The sequence below is a fragment of the Hemitrygon akajei genome, chromosome 4 (assembly GCF_048418815.1).
Source record: "Hemitrygon akajei chromosome 4, sHemAka1.3, whole genome shotgun sequence".
NCBI lineage: Eukaryota > Metazoa > Chordata > Chondrichthyes > Myliobatiformes > Dasyatidae > Hemitrygon > Hemitrygon akajei.
The window spans coordinates 134,777,380-134,802,659 of NC_133127.1; the positions used below are offsets into that span (position 1 = coordinate 134,777,380).

The following is a 25,280-nucleotide window of genomic DNA, read 5'->3' on the forward strand; positions in this document are numbered from 1 at the left end:
TTAAGAGCATCAAATTTCTTGGTGTTCACCTGGCGGAGAATCTCACCTGGTCCCTCAACACCAGCTCCATGGCAAAGAAAGCCCAGCAGCGTCTCTACTTTTTGCGAAGGCTGAGGAAAGTCCATCTCCCACCCCCCATCCTCATCACATTCTACAGGGGTTGTATTGAGAGCATCCTGAGCAGCTGCATCACTGCCTGGTTTGGAAATTGCACCATCTCGGATCGCAAGACCCTGCAGCGGATAGGGAGGTCAGCTGAGAAGATCATCGGGGTCTCTCTTCCCACCATCACAGACATTTACACTACACACTACATCCGCAGAGGAAACAGCATTATGAAGGACCCCATGCACCCCTCATACAATCTCTTCTCCCTCCTGCCGTCTGGGAAAAGGCTCCGAAGCATTCGGGCTCTCATGACCAGACTATGTAACAGCTTCTTCCCCCAAGCTATCAGACTCCTCAATACCTGAAGCCTGGACTGACACCTTGCCCTACTGTCCTTGTTATTACTTATTGTAATGCCTGCACTGTTTTTGTGCACTTTATGCAGTTCAGTGTAGATCTGTAGTCTAGTGTAGCTTTCTCTGTTTTTTTTATTACATAGTTCAGTCTAGTTTTTTGTACTGTGTCATGTAACACCATGGTCCTGAAAAACATCGTCTCATTTCTACTATGCACTGTACCAGCTGTTATGGTCAAAATGACAATAAAAGTTGACTTGACTTGACTTGAACTGATTGACAGATGATGCAATAGCCATAGCTCTACACACCGTCCTTACACATCTGGAGAAGAAGGATGCTTATGTGAGAATGCTGTTCTTGGACTACAGTTCAGCATTCAACACCATAATTCTCTCCAGACTCAACAAGAAGCTCAGAGACCTTGGCCTTCACCCTGCCTTTCGTAGCTGGATACTGGACTTCCTGTCAGATCGCCGGCAAGTGTTTAGAGTGGGCTCCCTCACCATTATCCCTCTGACCCTCAACACAGGTGCCCCTCAGGGCTGTGTCCTAATCCCCCTCCTTTACTCTCTGTATACCCATGACTGTGTCGCCACCCACAGCTCCAATCTGCTAATTAAATTTGCGGACAACACTACACTGATTGGCCTAATCTCAAAAAATAATGATGTAGCCTACAGAGAAATCATCACCCTGACACAGTGGTGTCAAGAAAACCACCTCTCCCTCAATGTCACAAAAACAAAGTAGCTGGTTGAGGACTACAGGAGGAATGGAGACAAGCTAACCCTTATTGACATCAATGGATCTGGGGTTAAGAGAGTGAACAGCTTTAAGTTCCTCGGCATACACATCACCGAGGATCTCACGTGGTCTGCACATACCAGCTGTGTGGTGAAAAAGGCACAACAGTGCCTCTTTCAACTCAGACGGTTGAAGTTTGGTATGGGTCTCCAAATCCCAAGAACTTTCTACACGGGCACAATTGAGAGCATCCTGACTGGCTGCATCACTGCCTGGTATGGGAACTGTACCTCCCTCAATCACAGGACTCTGCCGAGAGTGGTGCAGACAGCCCAGCACATCTGTAGATGTCAAATTCCCACTATTCAGGACATTTACAAAGACAGGTGTGTAAAAAGAACCAAAGGATCATTGGCGACTCAAGTCACCCCAACCACAAATTGTTCCAGCTGCTACCATCCAGGAAACGGTATCGCAGCATAAAAGCCAGGCTCCGGTGCAGCTTCTTCCACCAGGCCATCGGACTGACTAATTCATGCTGATACAATTGTATTTGTATGTAATATTGACTGACCTGTTGTACATACTATTTATTATAAATTACACATTGCACATTTAGATGGAGACATAATGTAAAGATGTTTACTCATGTATATGAAGGATGTAAGTAATAAAGACAATTCAATTCGATACCTGTCTACATCTCTTAAAATTTGTTATTGTACCAGCTGCGATCTCTTCCTCCAGCAGCTCATTCCACAGACATAAAAAGTGTTTATACCTTGTGTAAAAACAGTTGCCATTCAAACTCCTACTAAAACGTTATCCTCTAAACATTAACCCTATGCCCTCTAATCCTTGATTCCCCAACTCTGGGGGGGGGGGGGGGAATGACTTGAGTGCACTCTCCCTATCCATGACCCTCATGACTTTATACACCTCCTAAAGATCACATTTCAGTCTCCTACACTCTAAGGAATAAAACCTTTTCCTATAACACAGCACATCAAGTCCTGACAACATTCTTGTAATTTTTTCTGTAGTCTTTCCAGTTTAAGAATGTCTTTCCTATACCAAGGTGACCAAAAGCAGTAATACTTCAAGTGCAGCCTCACGAGTGCCCTCTACAACTGTATCATGACCTCCCTGCTTTTATACTCAATGCCCTGATTGATGTAGGCCAGCATGCCAAGAGTCTTCTCCATCATGGTGTCTACCTGTGACTCTACTTTCAGTGAACCATATTCTTGTACTCCAAGGTCCCTGGTCTATAACACTCCCCAGGACCCTGCCATTTACTGCCAAAGTTTTACTTGGATTTGATTTTCCAAAATGCAATGATTCACACTTATCTGAATTAAACTCCATTTACCATTGCTCAGTGCACCTACTCAGCTAATCAAGATATCAAGATACCCTTGTAATATTTCAAAGGTTCATTTATTATCAAAGTATACAACTTGAAATTATTCTTCTTCAGGTAGCCATGAAACCAAGAAAAGGTAGCAGGATCATCAACCCCCAAAAACCCCTTCCTGATCAAAAAACTGAACAAAAGCAGACCAGGCACATTGACCCCCAAATCCCCTTCCCCACACAAAAGAAACCAAGATTGGACAAAAAACACAAAATCTAAAAAACTATAAGACTGAAAAAAAAGTCTATAGTCCAAGTCCACATCAAAAATGCAGAAAAACCTGGGGAACACTCTCCGGGCCCTGTGGCAGAACTTTCCCTCTCTGTAGCAGATCAATCAAAAGACAGGCAGCTAGTGCTCACCTTCCGAACACACCTTGATGCTTCAATTTCCCTCGTCACTTTAGTTGGCGAAATTTGATCACCTTCTTCACTGTCCACTTATCATGTCTGCAAACTTAATATACCCTGTACATTTTTCTCCAAGTCATTGATATAGATGACAAACAACAAGGAACCCAGCACTGACCCCTGAGGTATACCACCAATCATGGCCTTCCAGTCGAGGGACAATCTTCCACATTCACTCTTTTTTTCTATCATTAAGCCAATTAGTCATTAATCCCTGGATTTCATGCAATATAAACTTCCAGAGAAGTCTACCATACAAATCTTATCAAAGACCTTACTGAAGTCAATATAAGCCATGTCTTCCACCCTACCCTTATGTACTTTCTTGATCACCTCATCAAAAAAAAAAATCAGGTTTGTATGACATGATCTCCCATGCACAAAGATGTACTGATGACCTCTACTTAACCCATCTTTCCAGATGTACATATTTTTTATCCCTCAGAATCCTCTCCAGTAATTAACTTACCACAAGCATTAGTCTTATTGGTCTAGAGTTCCCAGATATTTCTTTGCTGCCCTTCTTTAACAAAGGCACAACATTCACTACCCTCCAGTCTACCTCACATGTTCTTAGCCTTTAACAATCTCAGCATGTTCCAATCAGCAACAGATGGTTGGAATATATAAAACTAAGGTTCTTGCACTTCAGTCCTGTTCTCGTATTCACCTGGACTTTTCTTCCTTTTCTGGATCTGTTTATTTCCACTAATACTTTATAAACCTACAGACTCCCACAGTTAACTCAACTAAAATCTCATCCTAGCCTGCTCCTGTAATGATGCCATCCATTTTTCTCAACATCCACTGCATCTGGTCTCAAGCCTGCCCCACAGCTGCTGAAATATCCTCTTCCTTCTAGAAATTTAGCTTTCCTTGTGCCATCCCTGGGCCCTCACACATTTCTTCAATTTCCCCCATTTGTCTGCTCATACCAACATCACCAAGAACAGCTTTGGTGTTCACCCATCACTCTACTTGCCTCTGCATATTTGCCAGCTTCAGTTTGATCCTGTCCACAGTTACTTCTCCCCTCTCCTCTTCTTTCTACTTTGCCAAGAGACAGTGCTCTCAGGGACACCCTGGACCATCCACCCCACCCCACCCCGATTCTCTCATCCTTCCCTGGTGCTGTACCATGCAACATTTGTTCCTTCACCTCCCTCATCCAAGGGCCCAAGTGTTCCGTCCAGGTGAAGAGGTGGTTCACCTGCACTTCCTCCAACCTGGTCCATGGCATTTAATTTTCATGATGTTATCTCATCTACATCAGTAACTGTTATATGAGCGCCTGCACCCTGGTTGTAATGGTCAGCATATGTTTACAGTTGTGTGTCAGTTTAACTCTCATTCCCACTCCATACGCACATCCTCGGCCTCCTCCATTGATATGCAGAGGCCAAACACACTTACATTGCAAATACATCTCGTATTCTGCTTGGATAACTTATAGCCCAGTGGTATTAATATTGAAGTTTCCAATTTCATGAAACTCTCTACACATATACATCTACCTAGATGCGTTCCCCTTTGTTCATTCTTCCTATCTCCTTCCCAAGCTCATTCCATATGTTAATTATTCCCACCCTTTCTGGTTGTAACTGTCACTTACTAGCCACTATCCCATCCCATCATGCTGCTGTACAATGACAATCAGTCCTAGTGCAGGCTCACATTCCACTTCTTAGTGTTTTTTTTGGGAGAGAAAGATCTCAGATTATTTGTCTACGTCAACTCAATTTAGTTACCTTCAATAGCTGAATCTGCATTGATATATGCCACAGCTCGTTCCTGAAGCAGTTTGGCATTGTCCTTTAATGTAAAAATATCAAAGCATTATTGATTACACCACTTTAACAAAGGGACATCACCTCTAGTTCAAAGTTAGCTTACATGATTGTCAACCACAGTTTAAAAATGCCAAATTAGTTGTAAAGCACTTTCAGATGGTAAGAGGTTTCAAAAAGAAACAATACATGTTTACGTAATTTGCATACATTCAGAACAGATCAAGCAGTAATGGTTGATATTAATTCTGATCTAAAGGAAACATTATGATTTATAGTAAAGTTTTTTGCATTACCCTGAGTGGATCCCATTTGAGCCTAAAGAGTTTTCCTTCTTGGAACAAATACTGTTATGCAGAACAAATTAATACATTCTCTCTCTAACTGGAACGTGCTTGCCACAGGTTAACAGAGAAAATTCTAGAATATAGACTTCATTACATTTCAATGTTCATTACAGCTTTTTCCTGTGGGGATGTTGCTTAAATTTAAGCCAAATTTCAAATATTAGAAATTAATTAACCTATCAGTGCTGGGAATATAGCCACATAATATATTACTGCCACATGAAACAAACTTTTTAAAAATCTTCCCACTTTTGAACATTGATATTTTATATTACCACCTGGGAAGTTCCGCTAAAACATTAATCTTCTTGAAATGTCTGTGTTCATTTGCACAAAATGGGGACAGCTGTTCACAGCTTCAAGGAATCAAGTTTCAAGGGATGAGTACTATGGTTTTGAAAATATGAGGATTAATCTTTAGGTACTTGGGTATTAGCATATTAACACAGATATTCTGAAAAGCAAAATAGCAACAGATGTGGGAAATTTGACATAAAACAGAAAACACTGCAACTATATTCAGAGGCCTCCTGTACCTAAAACATATACTCAGTGCAGAAGATCACTGAGTGTATGTTTGTGGTCTTCTGCTGCTGTAGCCCATCCACTTCAAGGTTCAATGTGTTGTGCATTCAGAGATGCTCTTCTGCACACCACTGTTGTAATGCATGGTTACTTGAGTTACTATTGCCTTCCTATCAGTTTTAACCAGTCTGACCATTCTCCTCCAACCTCTCTCATTAACAAGACATTTTTGCCTATAGAACTGTCACTGACTGGACCTTTTTTGTTTAGAAATACAGAAAACCTACAGCACAATACAGGCCCTTCGGCCCACAAAGTTGTGCCAACCATCTCTCTACCTTACAAATTACTAGGGTTACCCATAGCCCTCTATTTTTCTAAGCTCCATGTACCTATCCAAAAGTCTCTTAAAAGACCCTATCATATCCACCTCCACCACTGTTGCCGGCAGCTCATTCCACACACTCACCACTTTCTGAGTAAAAAACTTACCCCTGACATCTCTTCTGTACCTACTCCCAATCACCTTAAACCTATGCCCTCTTGTGGCAGCCATTTCAGCCCTGGGAAAAACCCCTGACTATCCACATGATCAATGCCTCTCAACATCTTATACACCTCTATCAGGTCACCTCTCATCCTCTGTCGCTCCAAGGAGAAAAGGCCAAGTTCACTCAACCTGTTTTCATAAGGCATGCTCCCTAATCCAGGCAACATCCTTGTAAATCTCCTCTGCACCCTTTCTATGGTTTCCACATCCTTCCTGTAGTGAGGTGACCAGAACTGAGTACAGTACTCCAAGTGGGGTCTGACCAGGGTCCTGTATAGCTGCAACATTACCTCTCTGTATTGTATTACCTCTCTGTTTCTCGCAGCATCCTCTGTAAAGTCTAGAGTTTGTTGTGTATGAAAGTCTCAGGAGGTCTGCAGTTTCTGAAATACTCAAACCAACCCATCTGGGACCAACGGAAGACCAACCAACATTCAATGTGTGAAAAAAGAACAAATCAAGCAAACAAATAATACCCAGAACATAATACGCAAAGTCCCTGAAAGTGAGTCCACAACCACAGAGTCAGTTCAGCACTGAGGTGAGTGAAGCTGGTCCAGGAGCCCCAATGGCTGCAGAGCAACAACACTCCCTAACCTGATGGCTTGGAACACAGGACTACTGCACCACCTGCCCACTGGCAGCAGTGAGAAGAGAGAGGGATGGCATTGTGATGGAAATGAGAAAGATTCTTTGGGTCTCAAAGGCAAGAGCTCTGGACACACAGTGTTAGAAATAACGAGTTTATTTACAAGGGGAGAAAAAGCTTGGGAGCAACACAAGCAGCTACAATATTCGCACAAACGCGCTTAGAACAGACGAGCGTGGGAAAAGTCGGGTGGGCAGTACAATACACTGGAATACGTTGTGGGGACAGAGTACAGGTACACATAGAAGCAAGGGAAAAGTAACTACAATACCTGCCATCCCTTGACTATGGGCAGGCACGGCTCTTTGCTAAAGGGACAACAATAAACGCTTCCGCTACCCTATTCAATGCACACCTTACCACGTGTCTCCAGCGCTGTTCTGCAGTCTTCAGCCTGGATTGAAGCAGGGTGGTACCTCAAGGATGGCAAAAAGAGAGCGAGCTAAGCACATGTAGCACCCTTTATAGGTCAGGGGGGCTAGAGGGTCCAGCTCAGGTGATTCACCAAGGGGCCAACGGCTTGGTGCTAGATGGGTTAATTCAATTAAGGTGGCCAATGGTTAAGTGTGCATTGATTAGTTGGGAGGGGTGAAATGTTGACTGGCAGGTGGTGTGACTCCCGACCAGGTGAGGGCAATGCTCTCACTTGACAGGCACGGCTCTCTGGATACAGATGGGTCAAAACCCAGCCAGATGCTCAAAGTCTCTTTTCTTTCCCATTCTGATGCTTGATCTGAACAACAACTGAATCTCCTGACCATGTATATCTACATGCATTTATACGTTGTGTTGCTGCCACAAGACTGGCTGATTAGATATTTAAATTAGCGAGGTTTACAGTTGCACTGAAAGTGGCCACTGAGTGTACTTAACCGATCAGGCAGCATCAGTGAAGAAAGAAACAGAAAAAGTTTTAGGTTGGGGGCCCTTTCATCAAGAAATTAAGGGATTTATTTTGTTTCATTCAAATCTTATACAGGATGGGCATAAATTCAAATTTGTGTTCTTTTTATATCAACAGGAAGTACAAAATGGAAGAGCACGATTTTCTATGTCCAAATGAAAGCAATTGCAAGTATCGGCAGTTAAAGATTAAAGTTTTTTGCTATCTCCTATTCAATATTCCCCAAATAACTTCACATTTGCAACTAATTGTGCTGTGCTGGAATGAAGTACCCTAAGGGAAGATTAATATCAAAGTAAGGTGCCTCTACAGTACAAGATCTGGTTGAAATACCCAAAATGTGTATTTGTGCCTGAATTTTAAACAACTTACCTCTACCCACTCTGTGGATCCCAACATACCATATTCTTCAGCATCCCAGCTGGCAAATATTATGGTTCTTCTGGGCCTCCAACCTAAATGGATAATTGCAACAGAGTTAGCATTTGAAATGTTACGATTTCACCCATAGCTCCTTTCTACAGCTACTAGATGCCACAAGGATGGGACTCTTCTAAACAATCAAGGCAAAACTTGTTTAAATTTTGAGACCTCTGGAGCTCACTTTGCAACACTGATTTAGAGAACTGGATATGGTCATCCAAGTCACATTGGTTCAGATATTCCAATCATTAGAGCAGATCCTAAATTGGGAAAATCTTTTTAAACAAGGCTAGACCTTGAAATGACGTTACCCCTCTTCAGTTGAAATACAGCTGTCAAATTTTGTAAAGTTAACATGAATCTCTTGGAAACAAAAAACTGTAATATTAGACTGTTGTAAACTTATCCATTTTTATTTCTTAGATTAGACTTACTTTTTTTTTTAATTGACATAAACCCAATGGTGAAATGGACTCCTTCTGTGACAGCAGCTTCAATAATCCTATTGTCCAATGTGCACTTCAGTTGAGCAAGTTTCCAGATTATAAAGAGTTCAATAAACTTACCCCACAACTCACTCAAGGATTATGTTAACAAAAATTGTGACTTATTCTCAATTAAAATTAATAGGCTGGAAGGAACATGTACTCCATATAAAGTACAGGATTCAGTAATGTTGCTTAAGCAGATATTGGGATGCCACAATTGTTCACTTGGACCAAGAGAAAGCAACCAGATCAGATTCCTGATTGCTAAACTGCAACCTTTATTGCAATCCAATTTGACCAATGCTGCCCTTTATGTTGAATAACGTACAAAGCACTGGAGGAACTAAATGGGTCACAGCAGCATCTGTGGAGGAAAAAGGATTGAGACCCTTTATTTAGTGTGTAAGAAAGAGGGGAGAGAGCTGGTATAAAAGCTTGCTGACCATCATCATTTAGGCTCCCGCATGAACAGCTACTTAGATTATGTACTAGAAAACCAAACGAGTCTATTCGAAGAAAGATCTGTGCCTTCAGGAAAGGAGAATGAAAAACCCAGCTACTAGCAGCAGCAAGCTTATCATCACAATAAACTGCAACACGTTTTGAGATATTCTTTACCCTCTTTCACAAGCTTTGCAAAACTCCTCACAGCTTCATGCATGACAGCAGCTCCAGTGGTTGGATCTATACCTCCAAAGACCCACGCATCACGATGACCTCCTAGTATCACATACCGATCTGTCAGAGCAAATTAAGGCACAGTTTATTCTCCTACATCAAGAAACTTTGATTTTCAAGTAACTACTCTCACACCCATTTGTATGTAATTTTATATTGGAAAATGAAACTTTTGAGTCAGTGCCCAGATCGGAGTTCTCTTCATCCTGGCCAGACTCAGAACTCCAACACGGTACACTTAGTTGCAAGTTATTTACAAATCATTTCCCATCAATGTATTCAACATCTTGCAATATAAAAGATGTCCATCACTACAATTTTAAAAATAAGCAATATAATAAATTCAAATGATATTAAATTCATTAACAATCTCACCTGGCTCCACAGCTCCCTGAATTTTCCCAATGACATTGTAAATTCTTCTCACCTCGTTTCTCGTGTAGACATGCATTTGGACTTTACTAAAATTGAAAACAAGTCTCTTAGCATTCAAGGTAAAGTACATACTCAGATTAATTACCCTCATTAATCCACATCATACCCTTCACCACAGATAAAGGTTCTGCCTTTATATTGGCTAGCAAGGATAGAATGATAGATGAGCAAGGCTTGGTCCTAGAAAAGGGCAGCACAGTAGTGGTTAGCATAACACTTTACAGTACCAGTGACCTGGGTTTGATTCCGTCTGCTGTCTGTAAGGAATTTGTATGTTCTCCCTATGATCGCATGGGTTTCCTCTGAGTGCTCCAGTTTCCTCCCACAGTCAAAAGACGTATTGGTTGGTAGGTTAATTGGTCATTGCAAATTGTTCCGTGATTAGGTAGTAGTAGGTAATAGGCAGCTGTTGATCCTAGGGAATCATGGGTTTGTGCCTCTGGTGGACCGTGTCCTCTCAGAGGACACAAGTCTGGCGCAACCTCTGGCGCAAGTCTGGGTGGGAAGATTTGAAGAACTGGCTGTTGTCCATGCAGCGCATTCTCGCTCTCCACATCACTGATGTCGTCCAAGGGAAGGGCAAGCACCAGAGGTTGCCAGAGTGAAGTTGTAAACAACATCAAACTGCCTTAGGGACCTTTCTTCTCCTCGGTGGGCTGCTATCCAAGGCTGATGAGCCCTACCTGCCCAAATTGTAAATTGTTGCGTGATTAGGCTGGGGTTAAATTAGGATTGCTGGGTGGCATGGCTCAGAGGGAGGGAGGAGATGGAAGGCTTGAAATGCTGAGTTAGATGAGGGCTTAAATGACCACCAGGCTGAGGAAGAGAGGCCTGATTATGGTGGCTGAACTGTGGTTTATGTGGTGTCCCACTCCATCAAAATTCAATTACCACCAAGGTTCTTAGTCACAACAGCCACTGTGCATGTGGTCCTGGTTTAAATTGCGGTCCAGACCCTCCTCTCCAGGGGCTGTGCAGGCAAGGGAGGAGTTATGGCCTGGGATTTGGTGCTGAGGCTGCTGATGAGATCAGTTTTACTTCCTTTAAATACAAATTGCCCATAGGGTGTATTTTTGCTTACTCCTCATTTAAAATTATTAATATTAAGAAATACACCACCCTGGGATTTGAGCTCCTCAATGCAGAGGTAACATACGAACATTTTCACAATATACTAAAATTAGGAGAGGCCAAGATAAAATGTTACTGATCACATGAAGGCTTCAGTCTGCGCCTCTATCCACCATATACATCAACCTACTGTGAGGTGTAACTGTCCTTGAAGCCAGGTCCAATATTGTAAGAAACATTCAGTTGTCCTTTCCATTCAGGGGGGGCTTGAAATCCTGCCATGTGTCTGTTAAGAAGAGCAAGTGATGAATTTGAAATAGCAGCTTATATAATTGTTTTAAAACAAGTCCATTGCATAAATCAAAGCCCACTCAGCAAGGGATTATTCAGTTAAATGAGTAGCTATTTTACAGTCTCTCTCCTTCCATTCCACAAGTTCCACACAGTATTTTCTCTTTCAAATACTTAGCCACTTCTCTCGAAGTCTCCAATGGAATCCAATTCCATTCCCTATCAGTCAAAAGATTCTAAACCCCAAGTGTCCGTTCCATAAAAGCACTCTAATTCAAACAAAGCCTCTGCTGCTTCTGCCAATTACATTGTCTTTATCCAGGGGTATAATTTAACTATCGAAAACAGCCAGTCTTTATTTGCTCTTTCTAAACCTCCCACAGATATAAACCCTACCAAATTCCTTCTCAGCATTTTCTCTTCCAAGGAAGCACAATCCCAGTTTGCCCAGTCTCTCCAGGTGAATGAACCCAATACTGCTAGATCAATTCCAGTAAATCTTATCTGAGCCACTTCTAACACTTACACATCTTCCCTGTGGTACTGGGCAGTCTCCTAAGGACCTGCAGAAATGGAGAGAGTTGATTGAAAACAGAGGCCGGCAAAGTCAGCAAGAAAGAACATGCTTGAGAACTGCTCAGCCAAAACTCAGTCGTTTCCATTCATCTATGAGTAGTCTTGCTGCCATTTCAGGCCAACAAGAGATTGAAAGATCCTTTTAAAAGTATCAAGGCTTCTGAAACTAAAGTTCAGAAATGAGTGTGCTGACTCTGACACAAATTCTCAGTATCCTCTCCCCTTCTGGGTAAAGGACACACCAAAGGTCATCAGAGATGCTGTAACGCCCAGGAACGTCCAGGATCCTCTTCAGTTTGCATATAAGGAGAAGGTGGGAGTGGAGGATGCTATCACGTATTTGCTGCACAAATCACTCTCTCACCTAGATGGGGTCAGTTGTGCTGTGAGGATTACATTCCTGGACTTCTCTAGTGCCTTTAACACCATCCAGCCCAAGATCTTAAGGCACAAACTAACGGAGATGGGAGTAGACTCTCACATGGTGGATTGGATAGTGGACTACTTGACAGATAGACCTCAGTATGTGCGGTTGGGAGACTGTAGGTCTGACACGGTGGTCAGCAGCACAGGAGCGCCGCAGGGAACCGTACTCTCTCCGGTCCTGTTCACCCTGTACACATCAGACTTCCAATATAACTCGGAGTCCTGCCATGTGCAGAAGTTCGCTGATGACACGGCCATAGTGGGGTGTGTCAGGAATGGACAGGAGGAGGAGTATAGGAAACTGATACAGGACTTTGTGATATGGTGCAACTCAAACTACCTGCGTCTCAATATCACCAAGACCAAGGAGATGGTGGTGGACTTTAGGAGATCTAGGCCTCATATGGAGCCAGTGATCATTAATGGAGAATGTGTGGAGCAGGTTAAGACCTACAAGTATCTGGGAGTACAGTTGGACGAGAAGCTAGACTGGACTGCCAACACAGATGCCTTGTGCAGGAAGGCACAGAGTCGACTGTACTTCCTTAGAAGGTTGGCGTCATTCAATGTCTGTAGTGAGATGCTGAAGATAGATAGATAGATAGATACTTTATTCATCCCCATGGGGAAATTCAACTTTTTTTCCAATGTCCCATACACTTGTTGTAGCAAAACTAATTACATACAATACTTAACTCAGTAAAAAAAAATCCCATCCATGTTCTATAGGTCAGTTGTGGAGAGCGCCCTCTTCTTTGTGGTGGCGTGTTGGGGAGGAAGCATTAAGAAGAGGGACGCCTCACGTCTCAATAAGCTGGTAAGGAAGGCGGGCTCTGTCGTGGGCAAAGTACTGGAGAGTTTAACATCGGTAGCTGAGCGAAGGGCGCTGAGTAGGCTACGGTCAATTATGGAAAACTCTGAACATCCTCTACATAGCACCATCCAGAGACAGAGAAGCAGTTTCAGCGACAGGTTACTATCGATGCAATGCTCCTCAGACAGGATGAAGAGGTCAATACTCCCCAATGCCATTAGGCTTTACAATTCAACCGCCAGGACTTAAGAACTTTTTAAAAGCTATTATTAATGCTTTTTGAGATAGTGATTTAGATGCATATCATATTTTTTACTGAGTTAAGTATTGTATGTAATTAGTTTTGCTACAACAAGTGTATGGGACATTGGAAAAAAAGTTGAATTTCCCCATGGGGATGAATAAAGTATCTATCTATCTATCTAATCACAACCATCGTCATGAGCATGAAAAATAATAAATAATAAATCCAATTGCTCCTTGCTGACTACTGCAGCAAAAGTTACTACAAGTGTTCTTTCCATCTGCTTCGACTGACTGACCAAAGAGCTGCTCCCTGAATCACAGTGAAAATTCAATTCATGAAGAGACAAAATGGACAGAAGACTCAAATACAACAAATTTGCCAGAATGGTTTCAATCAATCTTTTTTCCGATCTTACAAATACCTTCAAGAGGAACTAGGGAGAATCCTCATGTATGGCTGCCCTCAAAAATAAGTTCCGACTTTGTCTTTTACAAGATGACATGAAGCCCTGACCTTAACCCAGAGGACAACTGGCCTAATTTCAATGCAAAGTGGAATCCAGCAAGACTGTCATCACCGTGACACTACTCTCATTTTTTAGTATGACATCTCACATCCATCTCTTAAGTGTTTCCTTGGTCCTCCCATGATGAAACCTGGCATCAAAATAACACAGCAGTCATGTTGTTGTTTCTCAGCTCCAGCAACTGCAGAGTCAAGGACTGCAAAAAAGTACTCACTGAGGAACCAAGGTCATTGAATGCTGCAGGCAAACAAAATTCAAATCCACAGGCCAAGCTCAAGTCAACACAGACCTGTTCACTTTAGCATTATGAAGCATTACATATATAGTTAGCATTACAATAAACTAATTGCAGAATCAAGCATATCGGGCATTCTGCCCACACTGCATAATACTTTCACATCAACCCCCACTCCAACTAACCACACATCTCTAACAAAAATACTTAAGCTAACAATAACAGCTTGAGAAACAGTGGCAACACACACAAAATGCTGGTGGAATGCAGCAGGCCAGGCAGCATCTATAGGAAGAAGCACAGTCGATGTTTCGTCTCGACCCTTGTCTCGGCCCGAAACATCGACTGTGCTTCTTCCTATAGATGCTGCCTGGCCCGCTGCGTTCCACCAGCATTTTGTGTGTCTTGCTTGAATTTCCAGCATCTGCAGATTTCCTTGTGTTTGGGAAACAGTGACCATTTTACATCTATTAAAGCCACTTCTTACAAGGGAGGTGTTGATGATGAACTTCACTATTACCTTCTGTGCAGCAGCCCTGTCTGTGGACAAATGAATTAGTGATTGAAGAATAAGACCTCAAACCTGGCATAATTACTGCCCTTCTACAAACTTCTGAGTCATGCACTCCTCATTTCAGACACCTCAAAGCATGAGCAATTTGATTAACTTCATTACAACAAAACAGTTCACCTGCACTAGGGTCAATCTGCCAATCAACTAGCACATGTTTGGGACTTAGAAGAAAAGTGTCAAAGGGAAACCCACAGTCACCTGGTGGTGCAGACACCCCACAGCCAGCGCTGGACATCAAAATCAACACCAGATCACTGGAGTTGAGAAGCAGCCACCCTGGAAATTCCAAACAAAAGAAAATCTGCAGATGCTGGAAATCCTAGCAACATACACAAAATGCTGAACGAGCTCAGCAGGCCAGGCAGCATCTATAGTAAAGAGTACAGTTGACATTTCGGGCTGAGACCCTTCAGCAGGAATGGAGAAAAAAGCTGAGGAATAGATTTAAAAGATGGGGGGAGGGGAGAGAGAAACACAAGGTGATAGGTGAAACCTGAGGGGGAGAAATGAAGTAAAGAGCTGGGAAGTTGATCGGTGAAAGATATAGGGCTGGAGAAGGGGGAATCTGATAGAAGAGGACAGAAGGCTGTGGAAGAAAGTAAAGGGGGAGGAACATGAAAGGGAGGCAATGGGCGGGCAAGGATATAAGATGAGAGAGGGAAAAAGGGGGTGGGCATTACCAGAAGTTTGAGAAATTCATGTTCATGCCATCAGATTGGAGGATACCAAGACAAAATATAAGGTGTTGTTCTTCCAACATGAGTGTGGCTTCATCATGACAGTGGAGGAGGCCATGGATAGACATGTTGGAATAGGAATAGGAAGTGGAATTAAAATGGGTGGCCACTGCGAGATCCTGCTTTTTCTGGTGGACAGAGCATAGGTGCTCATCGAAGCAGTCTCCCAATCTATGTCAGGTCTCATCAATACACAGAAGGCCACACCTGGAGCACCAGACACAGTATATGACCCAACAGACTCACAGGTGAAGTGTTGCCTCACCTGGAAGGACCATTTATGGACCTGAATGGTGGTGAGGGAGACAGTGTAAGGGCAGGTGTAGCACTTGTTCCGCTTGCAAGGATAAGTGCTAGGAGGGAGATCAGTGGGGAGTGATGAATGGACAAGGGAGTTGCATAGGGAGTGATCCCTGCGGAAAGCAGAAAGTGGAGGTGGGGCAGGGGAGAGAAGATGTGCTTGTTGGTGGGATCCTGTTGTAGATGGAGATTTCCCCTGGAAATTCCCTTTACTCTCTTCTAAATTCTAGGACAAGATACATGGATTTGAAAACCTGGACAACCTGACTCATGAACATCTTTTTCATCACTGCTATCAGACCTCTGAACCAATCATCTCTTTCACTTCCCTATTCTGGTAGTACTGCCATGTTCTCCAATCCTTAATTTTACCTTTCTCAGTTACTGTCACTTTAGTACTTGTTTTTGCACTACATCAGTTTGCAGTAATGTACTTTACACCATTCCAACACTTTGCACCCATCACTGTATTTATTATTGTTGTATCTAGTAGTACCATGCATAGTGCATACTCAGAGTTTTATGCAAACAAGGAATTTTATTGCACTCTGGTGTACATGACAATAAACCAATCGAAATCTGAATCAATGCGTGCAAATTTTTGGCTGATAAACTATGATCAAAATAGAGAAGGAACTTTTCGGATGGGCACTGAAAACTGCATGTCCAAGGCCAGCAAAAGCAGTGGAAGGAGCACACCACATCCTGTGTCATATTAGATTTTGTAAAACAATGAATGAATGTTTGTCAGGTCAAATGACAACTTAACTCACAGCATGAGGTCTGTAGAGTAAACATTGTAGATCTATTAGAGACTAAATGTCTGTTTGTAGCTGGATTCTTTCTTCGGACTTATCGCTTATACTGTATGGAAACATTAATGCCCTTCTGTAAGGTCAAGGAATGTTATGTGTCTGGACACTGGGAACGTTGCGTGCTATGTGCTAACAAGCAGTGACCATTAAAATGTCTAATTAATTTATAAGGACTGCATTAATGGACACAGGAAGCATTTGGAAAAAAAAACAGGCTGTATGGAGACAAAAGACCAAAGAGTTTGTCTGTTTCTGAGTGTCTGCCTTGTGAAGCTTGTAAATATATTGGGCTGCTTTTTCATATTTTCTTTGGATTTTACCCAGAACGGGATCGCAATCAGTGTCCAGGGCCCAGGGGTTTCACGAGTGAATCAGAAATCAAAGTTTCCCCAACAGCAACAATTAGGTGGTGACAAAGATTGTGAACCCAGAAATGTTTGTGACTTGCTATGTTTTGTGTGGTTTATTTGAGCTTTCTATTTTATTGTAATAAATTAGGCTTAAGTTACTTTGTTGTGCTTGTCACTTATTACATCTCCTGGACACTCGAATTGTTGGGTCTGATCAAACCAGCCCATTACACCTCCCACCCCACCTGTGGCAAGTCTTCTTCTGCCTAAGAGGAGATGACATTGAAACTGACTCTACACTTGCTAGCATTTCCTCCTTATCCGTATTTAGTATCCCAATATATTCTGCTTACTGTGACTTTGACAAGCTCTTTATCCCAGAAAAACAGACTCTCATTTAGGACCTTTGCCCTTTACCAGAAGGCCTCCATTTTGATCCTGATTGGCTGGCATCTCCTCTCTTTTACATCTTTGGAATCCCTTTTATGTTAACTACCAGCTTAGTCTCACTTTATCCCTTTTGTCCTGATGTTTCTTTTGCTCCTTCTTAGCACTTTAGCATCTACCCAAGTCTTCTTGATATTGCCAAGCTGACGTGAGACATGATATCTCCAAGTCTGCTACTTCACCCACTGTATGCTGGAGTTAAGGAACTATTTTTGATCCATAATGAAATATTCTCATCTTGAAAGATTGGAAATTAATCATTTATATTGCCCCAGCACTTTTGACAATGCCTGTGTATGTGAAATCAAAAGATAATAACAAGGCAAACAAGATCCATCTAATTACGGTCCAAGGCCATGGATTGTGTCATTGACCATGATGTTAAGTGATACTTACTAATGCTCAGTTTTGGTTTCATGGGAACACTTAGCTTCATACGATGTTGCGACTGGGTGTAAACATGTAAAAAGAGCTGTATTTCTAAAGCAAGGTGGGAGTGATTGCTCTGAGCATCAAGGTACTGTAGTATTTAATCAAGTGCAGAAAAATGAACCCCAGTCCATTTCAGCCTCAAAAGATTTCTGCAGGGAGTTTCTTAGGGACAGTGTCCAAGGCCCAGTACTCTTCTGCTGGCTAATTAATAACCTTCCATCCTAAAGTTCAGAAATGGGGGCATTTATTGACAATTGTAGAATTAGGTTCACTAAAACCCAAATAGTAATATTAAAGAATCAGCTGATAAGAGGCAAACAGCATTTGAGTTACCCAAATTCCTGGCATCCAAAGACACTCTAACCATCCACTTTTGACACTCACTGGCATTATCATAACCAAAGTACAAGTTATCAATATCTAGGCAGTCTGTATTACTTCAATGCCAGGTTTCTACCATGACAAGAGATTAGTAGGAGCTCAGATGAAACACTTCAAAGTTGTTCTGAAAGCCTCCTTGAAAATATTTAACATTCTTGGCTTGAAAAGTGCCACATCTGTACATGGCTTCTGTACTTTCTGGCAGACTCAGTCAGTTAGGATTAATCATAATATTTCATGCACTCTGACCCTGAACAGCTTCCAGATAGTTTGAGATCATAGGGATTGGTTGCTAAAAGCTGGCTCTGTCAGTGTTACATTCCATAAATAAATTTAACAAAATCTGCATATGGTCAAGGCCATCTCCTGTCTTTTTTCATCAACTGTTTATCATCAATGTCTATCAGCGGGCATGATTATATACTCAAAGTGATTTCACGAAGAAATAAAATACAAAAAGAATGCTCATTTATCTGATAGCTTTGATGGATGTTAAGACACCCCAAAGAATATCATCATTTGAAGTGTTAGCATGATGCAATTCAGAGAACTACAACACTCAATTTCCAGTTGCAAGTATGACCCAGGTAGGCTACTTGAAAAACTTCTGAACTTGCATGAATTCTTTTCGTGTCTGCAAAACAAAAACCTAGATATCTCTATAGAAAAAAATATGAAAAAAAAGATTTTACCAAAATTTTTATATTTATTTCAGAATATCCCTGTTTTTTTGACTAAGGAGTTCTTTTGATCGAATTGATTCTATTATCTCATCTTTTATTTGGAATGATAAAAGACCAAGAATTAGTAAATATCACTTACAAAAATTGAAAAAGGATGGAGGTCTTGCTTTGCCTAATTTAAGAATGTATTACTGGGTTGTTAATATGCAATATATGTCCTTTTGGTTACACTGGGTTGATAAGAATGAGCAGCCAATTTGGGTAGATTTGGAATTGAAAGCTGTGAAACAGTTTTATCTAACCTCGTTATTGGGAGCTGCTCTACCTATACAATTAGCTAAAGTTGCTAATCTAAATTTATACCCTGTGATTAAGTATTCTTTTCAAATTTGGCTCCAGTTCTGTAATTTTTTCAATCTTAAAAAATTTAAACTTTGTAGTTTAATTTATTGAAATTATTATTTAAGCCTTCTTTGAGTGATCGATTTTTTTTACTTTGGTAAAATAAAGGTATTAATTCTTCTTTGGATCTATTTAAAGAAGATAGACTAATGTCATTTGAACAATTAGTTGATAAATATTCTCTTTCATATTCACACCTTATACAATACCTTCAAGTTAGACATTTCTTACAAAAATATTTAAGTAATTTTCTTTACATATTGGATGCCAACCTGTTAGATACTATTACGAGTATGAACCCTTTGATGAAGGGTTCCATCAGAAGAATTTATAATTTATTATTACAATGGGATAAACATCCTTTATTTAAGATTAAAAAAGATTGGGAAAAGGAACTTAATTTGACTTTTATGACAAGAGGACTGGATGCGGATTCTGAAGTTAGTTAACTCTTCTTCGATTTGTGCTAGTCATTCACTGATTCAATTTAAAATTGTTACTATTTGACAAAGGAGAGATTGTCTAAAATCTTTCCTAATGTTGATAGTTATTGTGATTGATGTAAAACTGAGACAGCTACACTGACACATGTTTTGGTCTTGTTCTATACTGGAACAGTTTTGGAAGTCAGCCTTTTCTACAATTTCTAAAGCACTTAAAATTAATTTACAACCTAACAAATTAACTGTGCTCCTTGGAATAACTCCTCAAAATATCCGCGGTATTTCTTTATCTGACCAACATAACAAACATGTTATTGCGTTTGTTACATTGATAGCAAAGAGGGCCAATCTGTTGAAGTGGAAGGATACGTCGGCTCCCACTCTGTCACAATGGTTCTCTCAAGTGATGTTATGTCTTAGTTTGGAGAAAATTAGAAGTCAAACCTATGTTTGATTTTGAGAAAAGATGGGGTTCGTTTGCTCGTTACTACCATTTCAGTTAATTGATAGATTTCCTCCACGATCTAATTATAAATTTTGGTACAATATTTTTTTGCTGGCGGTTTGATGTTTATCATTAGAAGTTTTTTGTATGACGCATGACTCCGTGGTTGAACACCTAATGGGTTCTTTATTTTTCCTCTCACTTTGCTTTAGTAAGTTTTTTTTTCTTTTTTTTGTGTCACCATATTTTTCAATCTTTAAAACACTGTTTTCTTTTCCTTTGAGACATTGTAAGTGTTACCTACTTTGATGTACTCTTGTTGTTTTGGATAATAATAATAAAAACATTTGAAAAGAAAAGAAAAAGATGTCAACGACAGCATCTCTCGTAGCTTTGGAACATACTTTGAGACAAAATTTGATTTCGATGGATACAATAGTTAGTACAAATTGCTTAGAGGCATGTAAAAACATTGTTCAGTTATTTTACAATTACATGCATTGGTTGCTACTGATATAGATAAAGCAATATCTGAATGACAAAAATACCTATTGGTGTCATGATTAACTCTATTAACCGGGAAATCCATTAGCTAAAATCCTATCCTTATAGTGAAAATTTGAAACCAAATTTATAAGAATTTTCAGAGAACTTACTGCAACAACTTTTCTGCATCTCGATAGCTGATAGGATGAACAGGGATGTTTGGAAGACCAACAGCTTCATCCAATCTGAAGGCATATTCTGTGGGGGAGGTGGGGAAAGAATCAAATCTATTATAAGAAAAACTTTTAGTTTCAAAAAGCATGAATCTACATTGAGTTCATTTTCAGCAATTTATTATTGACAATGGAAATATTTTTGTGATTTCTTAAGCATCCATTTTTACATAAAGTTCTCAATGATAACATACTTCAAATCAATCATACAAATAGCAACAGCCGCGGTTTCCATTATTATACAAGGAGGTTGACAAATTCTTATCCAAAAGACTTTTAAAGAAAGGACTTCAAGTGGATTCAAACCAAAGGGAAAACTAAATATTTTAATATGATTTTGTCAACTTTAAGTTTACATTCTTGATTTCATTTGCATTAAAAAATAATCAAGTTTAGAAAATTAATGGATTCTGGATATTAGGGGAATCAAGTGATATGGTGTTCATGCAGGAAAGTGGTGCTGAGTTAAAAGATCCGCTATGATCTGACTGAACGGCAGAGTAGGCATGTTAAAGTTGAACGCCCTAACAAGTTGTGGTAAACTATGTATACCTGTCTGGACACGCCCCTCTGCTGACTGCTCCTGTGGCTCCTCCCACAGACCCCTGTATAAAGGCGATTGGAGGCACTGCTCCTCCCTCAGTCTCCGAGATGCCGTGCTCCATTTTGCTGCTAATAAAAGCCTATCGTTCACCTCCCGTCTCCGAGAGTTATTGATGGTGCATCACAAGTGTCCGCAATCACGCACCTCCAGGCTTTTCTTGCATCCTCTTTAAAATTCTGTTTTTCAACTGAAGTTAGTGTTCCTCTTCAAATGCCTATTTCCTCAATCTTTACCTCCCCAGAACCAGATAATATTCTCCTCAGGGTTTACCATGCTTTCAGTTAATCTGTTATCTGCATATTTCAATATGATTACCTCAATACTCCAGTCTAGGTAATTATCCAGAAAGTTTAGTGCTAGTGCCAATCCCTGGAGGACTTCTTTATGTTCCTCCAATCTGATATCACACCTCTCTACTCCCTGTCCCTTAATTACTTTTGTAGCCATTCTACTACCATTCAACTATTACCTTTAAAATCAATTCTGCTTCAAAATCATTTATATTACGTTGTCATATATATCCTGAAAATACACATTCATCAAGTACACCACTTTCACTATCACCTTAAATCAAGATGCCATACATGGCTGGTTTTTAATGTGCTTTATTTCCTATTTAATTTCTTGCATTCTTAAGTAATTATTTTAAATTCATATTTCTTGCTATGATCAGCAATTTGTTTTCTTTTCCTTCATTTGTTCCAAAGCATCTCCACGCTGGAAGAGCAGTCCATATGTATTACGACCTCTACTGTTCAACTGGCCTGGAAATTCTACATATGGTACTTGTTCATAATAGACATGGCAGTAAATGTTCAGGTAGGAAGCATTGTAACATTCATATCTCTAGTGTCAATATTGTTGCTTCAAAAGAAGGAAATGTGATTTTTGCCAACAGATAAATCTGTCGCTTATAAAATCTGTCTTTATCTCCATGCAAGATTTTAATCTTCGTACATCTTCAATCATTATCACCTTACTTTGGTAAAAACAGTAGCTTCTTTTAATATAAATTCATGGGTATACAAGACAGAAACAGGCCTTTGGCCCACCAAGCCTATCCTGAAGAAAAAACACTCACTTACATTAATCTTTAATGCACCAGAGTCCATTCTCTGGTGGATTTACTCTTTCAATAAGCAGTTCTTAACAGAAGATTAAAACCTTGCCCAGCTCCACGTTACCAATGCTCCGCAGGGACCCTGTCCTTCTTCCCCTCTGCCATTCTCACCATAACATCCATCCTCCTCTGACCTTACATCTGACCACAAGCCCCAACACCACCCTTTCCCCTTCTCTTCTGCCCAAGGTACCCTTTCCCTCAGCATCCCACTCTGGCTTCCTACGCTCTCCCTCTGATTACCTTTTTCTGAGCCCATACTTTGGCCCAGCCTCAGCCCATGTACCCACACCTCAACGTGTTCCAAGTCCATTCGCAAGGAGTCATTACCCATCTCTAGACTTAATAGATGAGCTTTTCTCACCATCTCCTTTCCTCTTGGATACCCACATTTGGCCTTATACCATCTTTTCACCTTTAAATTCCCTACAGCTGTTGCAACTTCAGATTCATTTATTTATCACATGTACATCGAAAAGTGGCACGTGTTGACAGCCAACACAGTCCAAGCGTGTGCTGGGGGCAGCCCACAAGGGTCACTACACGTTCTGATGCCAATAGAGTTCGGCAGAACAACACAGAACACAACAAGCAGCAAAGCAGCAAAGCAACAGGAGCAAAACAAGCCCCTTTACTTACTCACACTCACACTTCCAGCCTCAGACCAGGCCATCTCTAGCCTCCAATGGTCTTTGCAGATATTCAACCTCCCTGAGTTAACGACGTCCCTCACGCACTCCATCCTCACCTCATCAAACCCACAAACAAGGGTGGTGCTGTTGTGGTCTGGTACACAGAACTCCACCTTACAGAGACCAGACAACAGTTCTCAGGTTCCTCCTCATACCTGTTACTGGAGCACAACCCCTCCGACTAATCATTGTGGGCATATGCAACACTCAAGGGCTGCTCTGGGCACATCCTCAGCGCAAACAATGTATTTCACTTTGATAAATAAATCGGGTTTATACAGCAATCCAGCATCTACCCAGTGATGAAACTAACTGGTAACATAAATTTCTTAAAATAGAATTGTCACTTCTGGATTACTATTACTCTTGCATCTAACTTTGTGGAAAATTGACCAGAGATTTCCTATCTGCAAAATTCAATGCATATAATTGCTATTCTAGCAGCTCACACTCAATCATTAAAGTGATGGATAGAGCTAGAAATAGTGCTTGAGTAGTACATCTTCAGCAAAATTTGTTCACCAATGCTCTTTGGTGTATTTATCTGAAGCAGATACAATTTTAAATGTTATTACAATGACTGATTGTCCAGTATTCTATAACCAATTACCTTCCATGCTATTAGAGAAAACTTTGTATTAGGTCTTCCATGCTCACCCTCATCACCTCTAGATAGAACACAGCAGTACAGTATAGTACAGGCTAAACTTTTAACTTGCTTCAATCTAACTTCCCTCCCACATAAATCTCCATTTTTTCTTTCATCCATTTGTCTGAGAGTCTCATAAATGCCCCTAATGTAGTTGCTTCTATGACAACCCTTGGAAGCACATTCCATGCATCCACAACTCCGTAAAAATCCTACCTCTGATATCCCTCCTATACGTTCCTTCAGACCACCTTTTAAAATTACGTTTACTCATATTAAACCTTGGGAAAATAGTGATGGTTGTCCACTCTATCTATGCCTCTTATCATCTTACACAACTCTACAAAAGAACTTTTCATCCTCCTTCTGCCCAAAGAGAAAAGCTTTAGGTCGCTCAACCTACCCTCATAAAACATGCTTTCCAGTTCATGCAGCACCTGGTTAATCCCTGTCCTCTGTCTAAAACTTCCACATCCTTCCTATCTAAAATGAGGTGACCAGAGCTGAACACAATTCTCCAAGTGTGGCCTAATCAGAATTTTAGAGAGCGACAACATTACCTTGCAACTCTTGAATTCAATCCCCTGGCTAATGCAGGCCAATACACCATGTGCCTTCCTGGCCATCTAGTCAATTTACAGTGCATAGCAACTTTACAGTATCTATGGATGTGGACAAGATCCCTACTTCTCTGCACTGCTGAGTCCTGCCATTAACCCTGTACTCTGTCTTCAACTTCAGCCTTCCAAAGTGTATCACTTCACACTTTACTGGATTGAACTCCATCTGCCACTTCTCTGCCCAGCTCTGCGTCATATCAATATCCTGCTTTACCCTTCAACAAAGATCTACACTATCCACAACACCACCAACCTTCGTATCATTTGTAGACTTACTAATACACTTTCCATTTCCTCATCCAAGTCATTTATCAAAGTCACAGAGAGCAGGGGTACCAGAATAGATCCCTGCAGAACACCATTGGTTACCAAACTCCAGGCAGAATACTTTCAATATACTAAAATGTTCTGACTTCTGTGGGCAAGCCAATTCTGAATCCACTCAACCAAAGTTCTCGTACCCCCTGACTTTTTGAATGAGTCTATGATGGGGAACCTTGTCAAATTCTTTTTCTAAAATCCATACACTCCATTCACTGCTCTACCTTCATCAATTTGTTTTGGCACTTCCTTGAAGAACTCAAGAGGTACAACCTGCTCTTCACAAAGGCATGCTGACTAATCCTAATTGGTTCTGTAAATGTTCGTAACTCCTGACTTTAAGAATCTTCTCCAACAATTTGCCCACATTAATGCAAGCTCACTCATCTATAGATCCCAGTTTCTTGAACAAAGGAATAACATATGCCACCAATCTTCTGGTACAATTCCTGTGCTCAGTTAAGATGTAGAGATCATTACCAAAGGTTCAGCAATCTCTTCCCTCAATTGCTGTAGTAACGTGGGATACTGCATAT

The 25,280-nt window shown here is 40.9% G+C and overlaps 1 protein-coding gene across 1 annotated transcript in view; it reads right to left on the reverse strand.

Annotated features, from left to right (window-relative positions):
* The window catches only part of naalad2 (N-acetylated alpha-linked acidic dipeptidase 2), a 112,697-nt gene that overhangs the window by 43,084 nt on the left and 44,333 nt on the right, over positions 1-25,280 (reverse strand). The window contains exons 7-12 of the mRNA XM_073043352.1: positions 20,676-20,763; positions 11,086-11,181; positions 9,765-9,850; positions 9,330-9,449; positions 8,173-8,255; positions 4,787-4,850 (exon numbers count right to left, since the gene is read on the reverse strand). Of these exons, the coding sequence (XP_072899453.1) occupies positions 4,787-4,850; positions 8,173-8,255; positions 9,330-9,449; positions 9,765-9,850; positions 11,086-11,181; positions 20,676-20,763 (537 nt within the window). The remainder of the gene's footprint in view (positions 1-4,786; positions 4,851-8,172; positions 8,256-9,329; positions 9,450-9,764; positions 9,851-11,085; positions 11,182-20,675; positions 20,764-25,280) is intronic.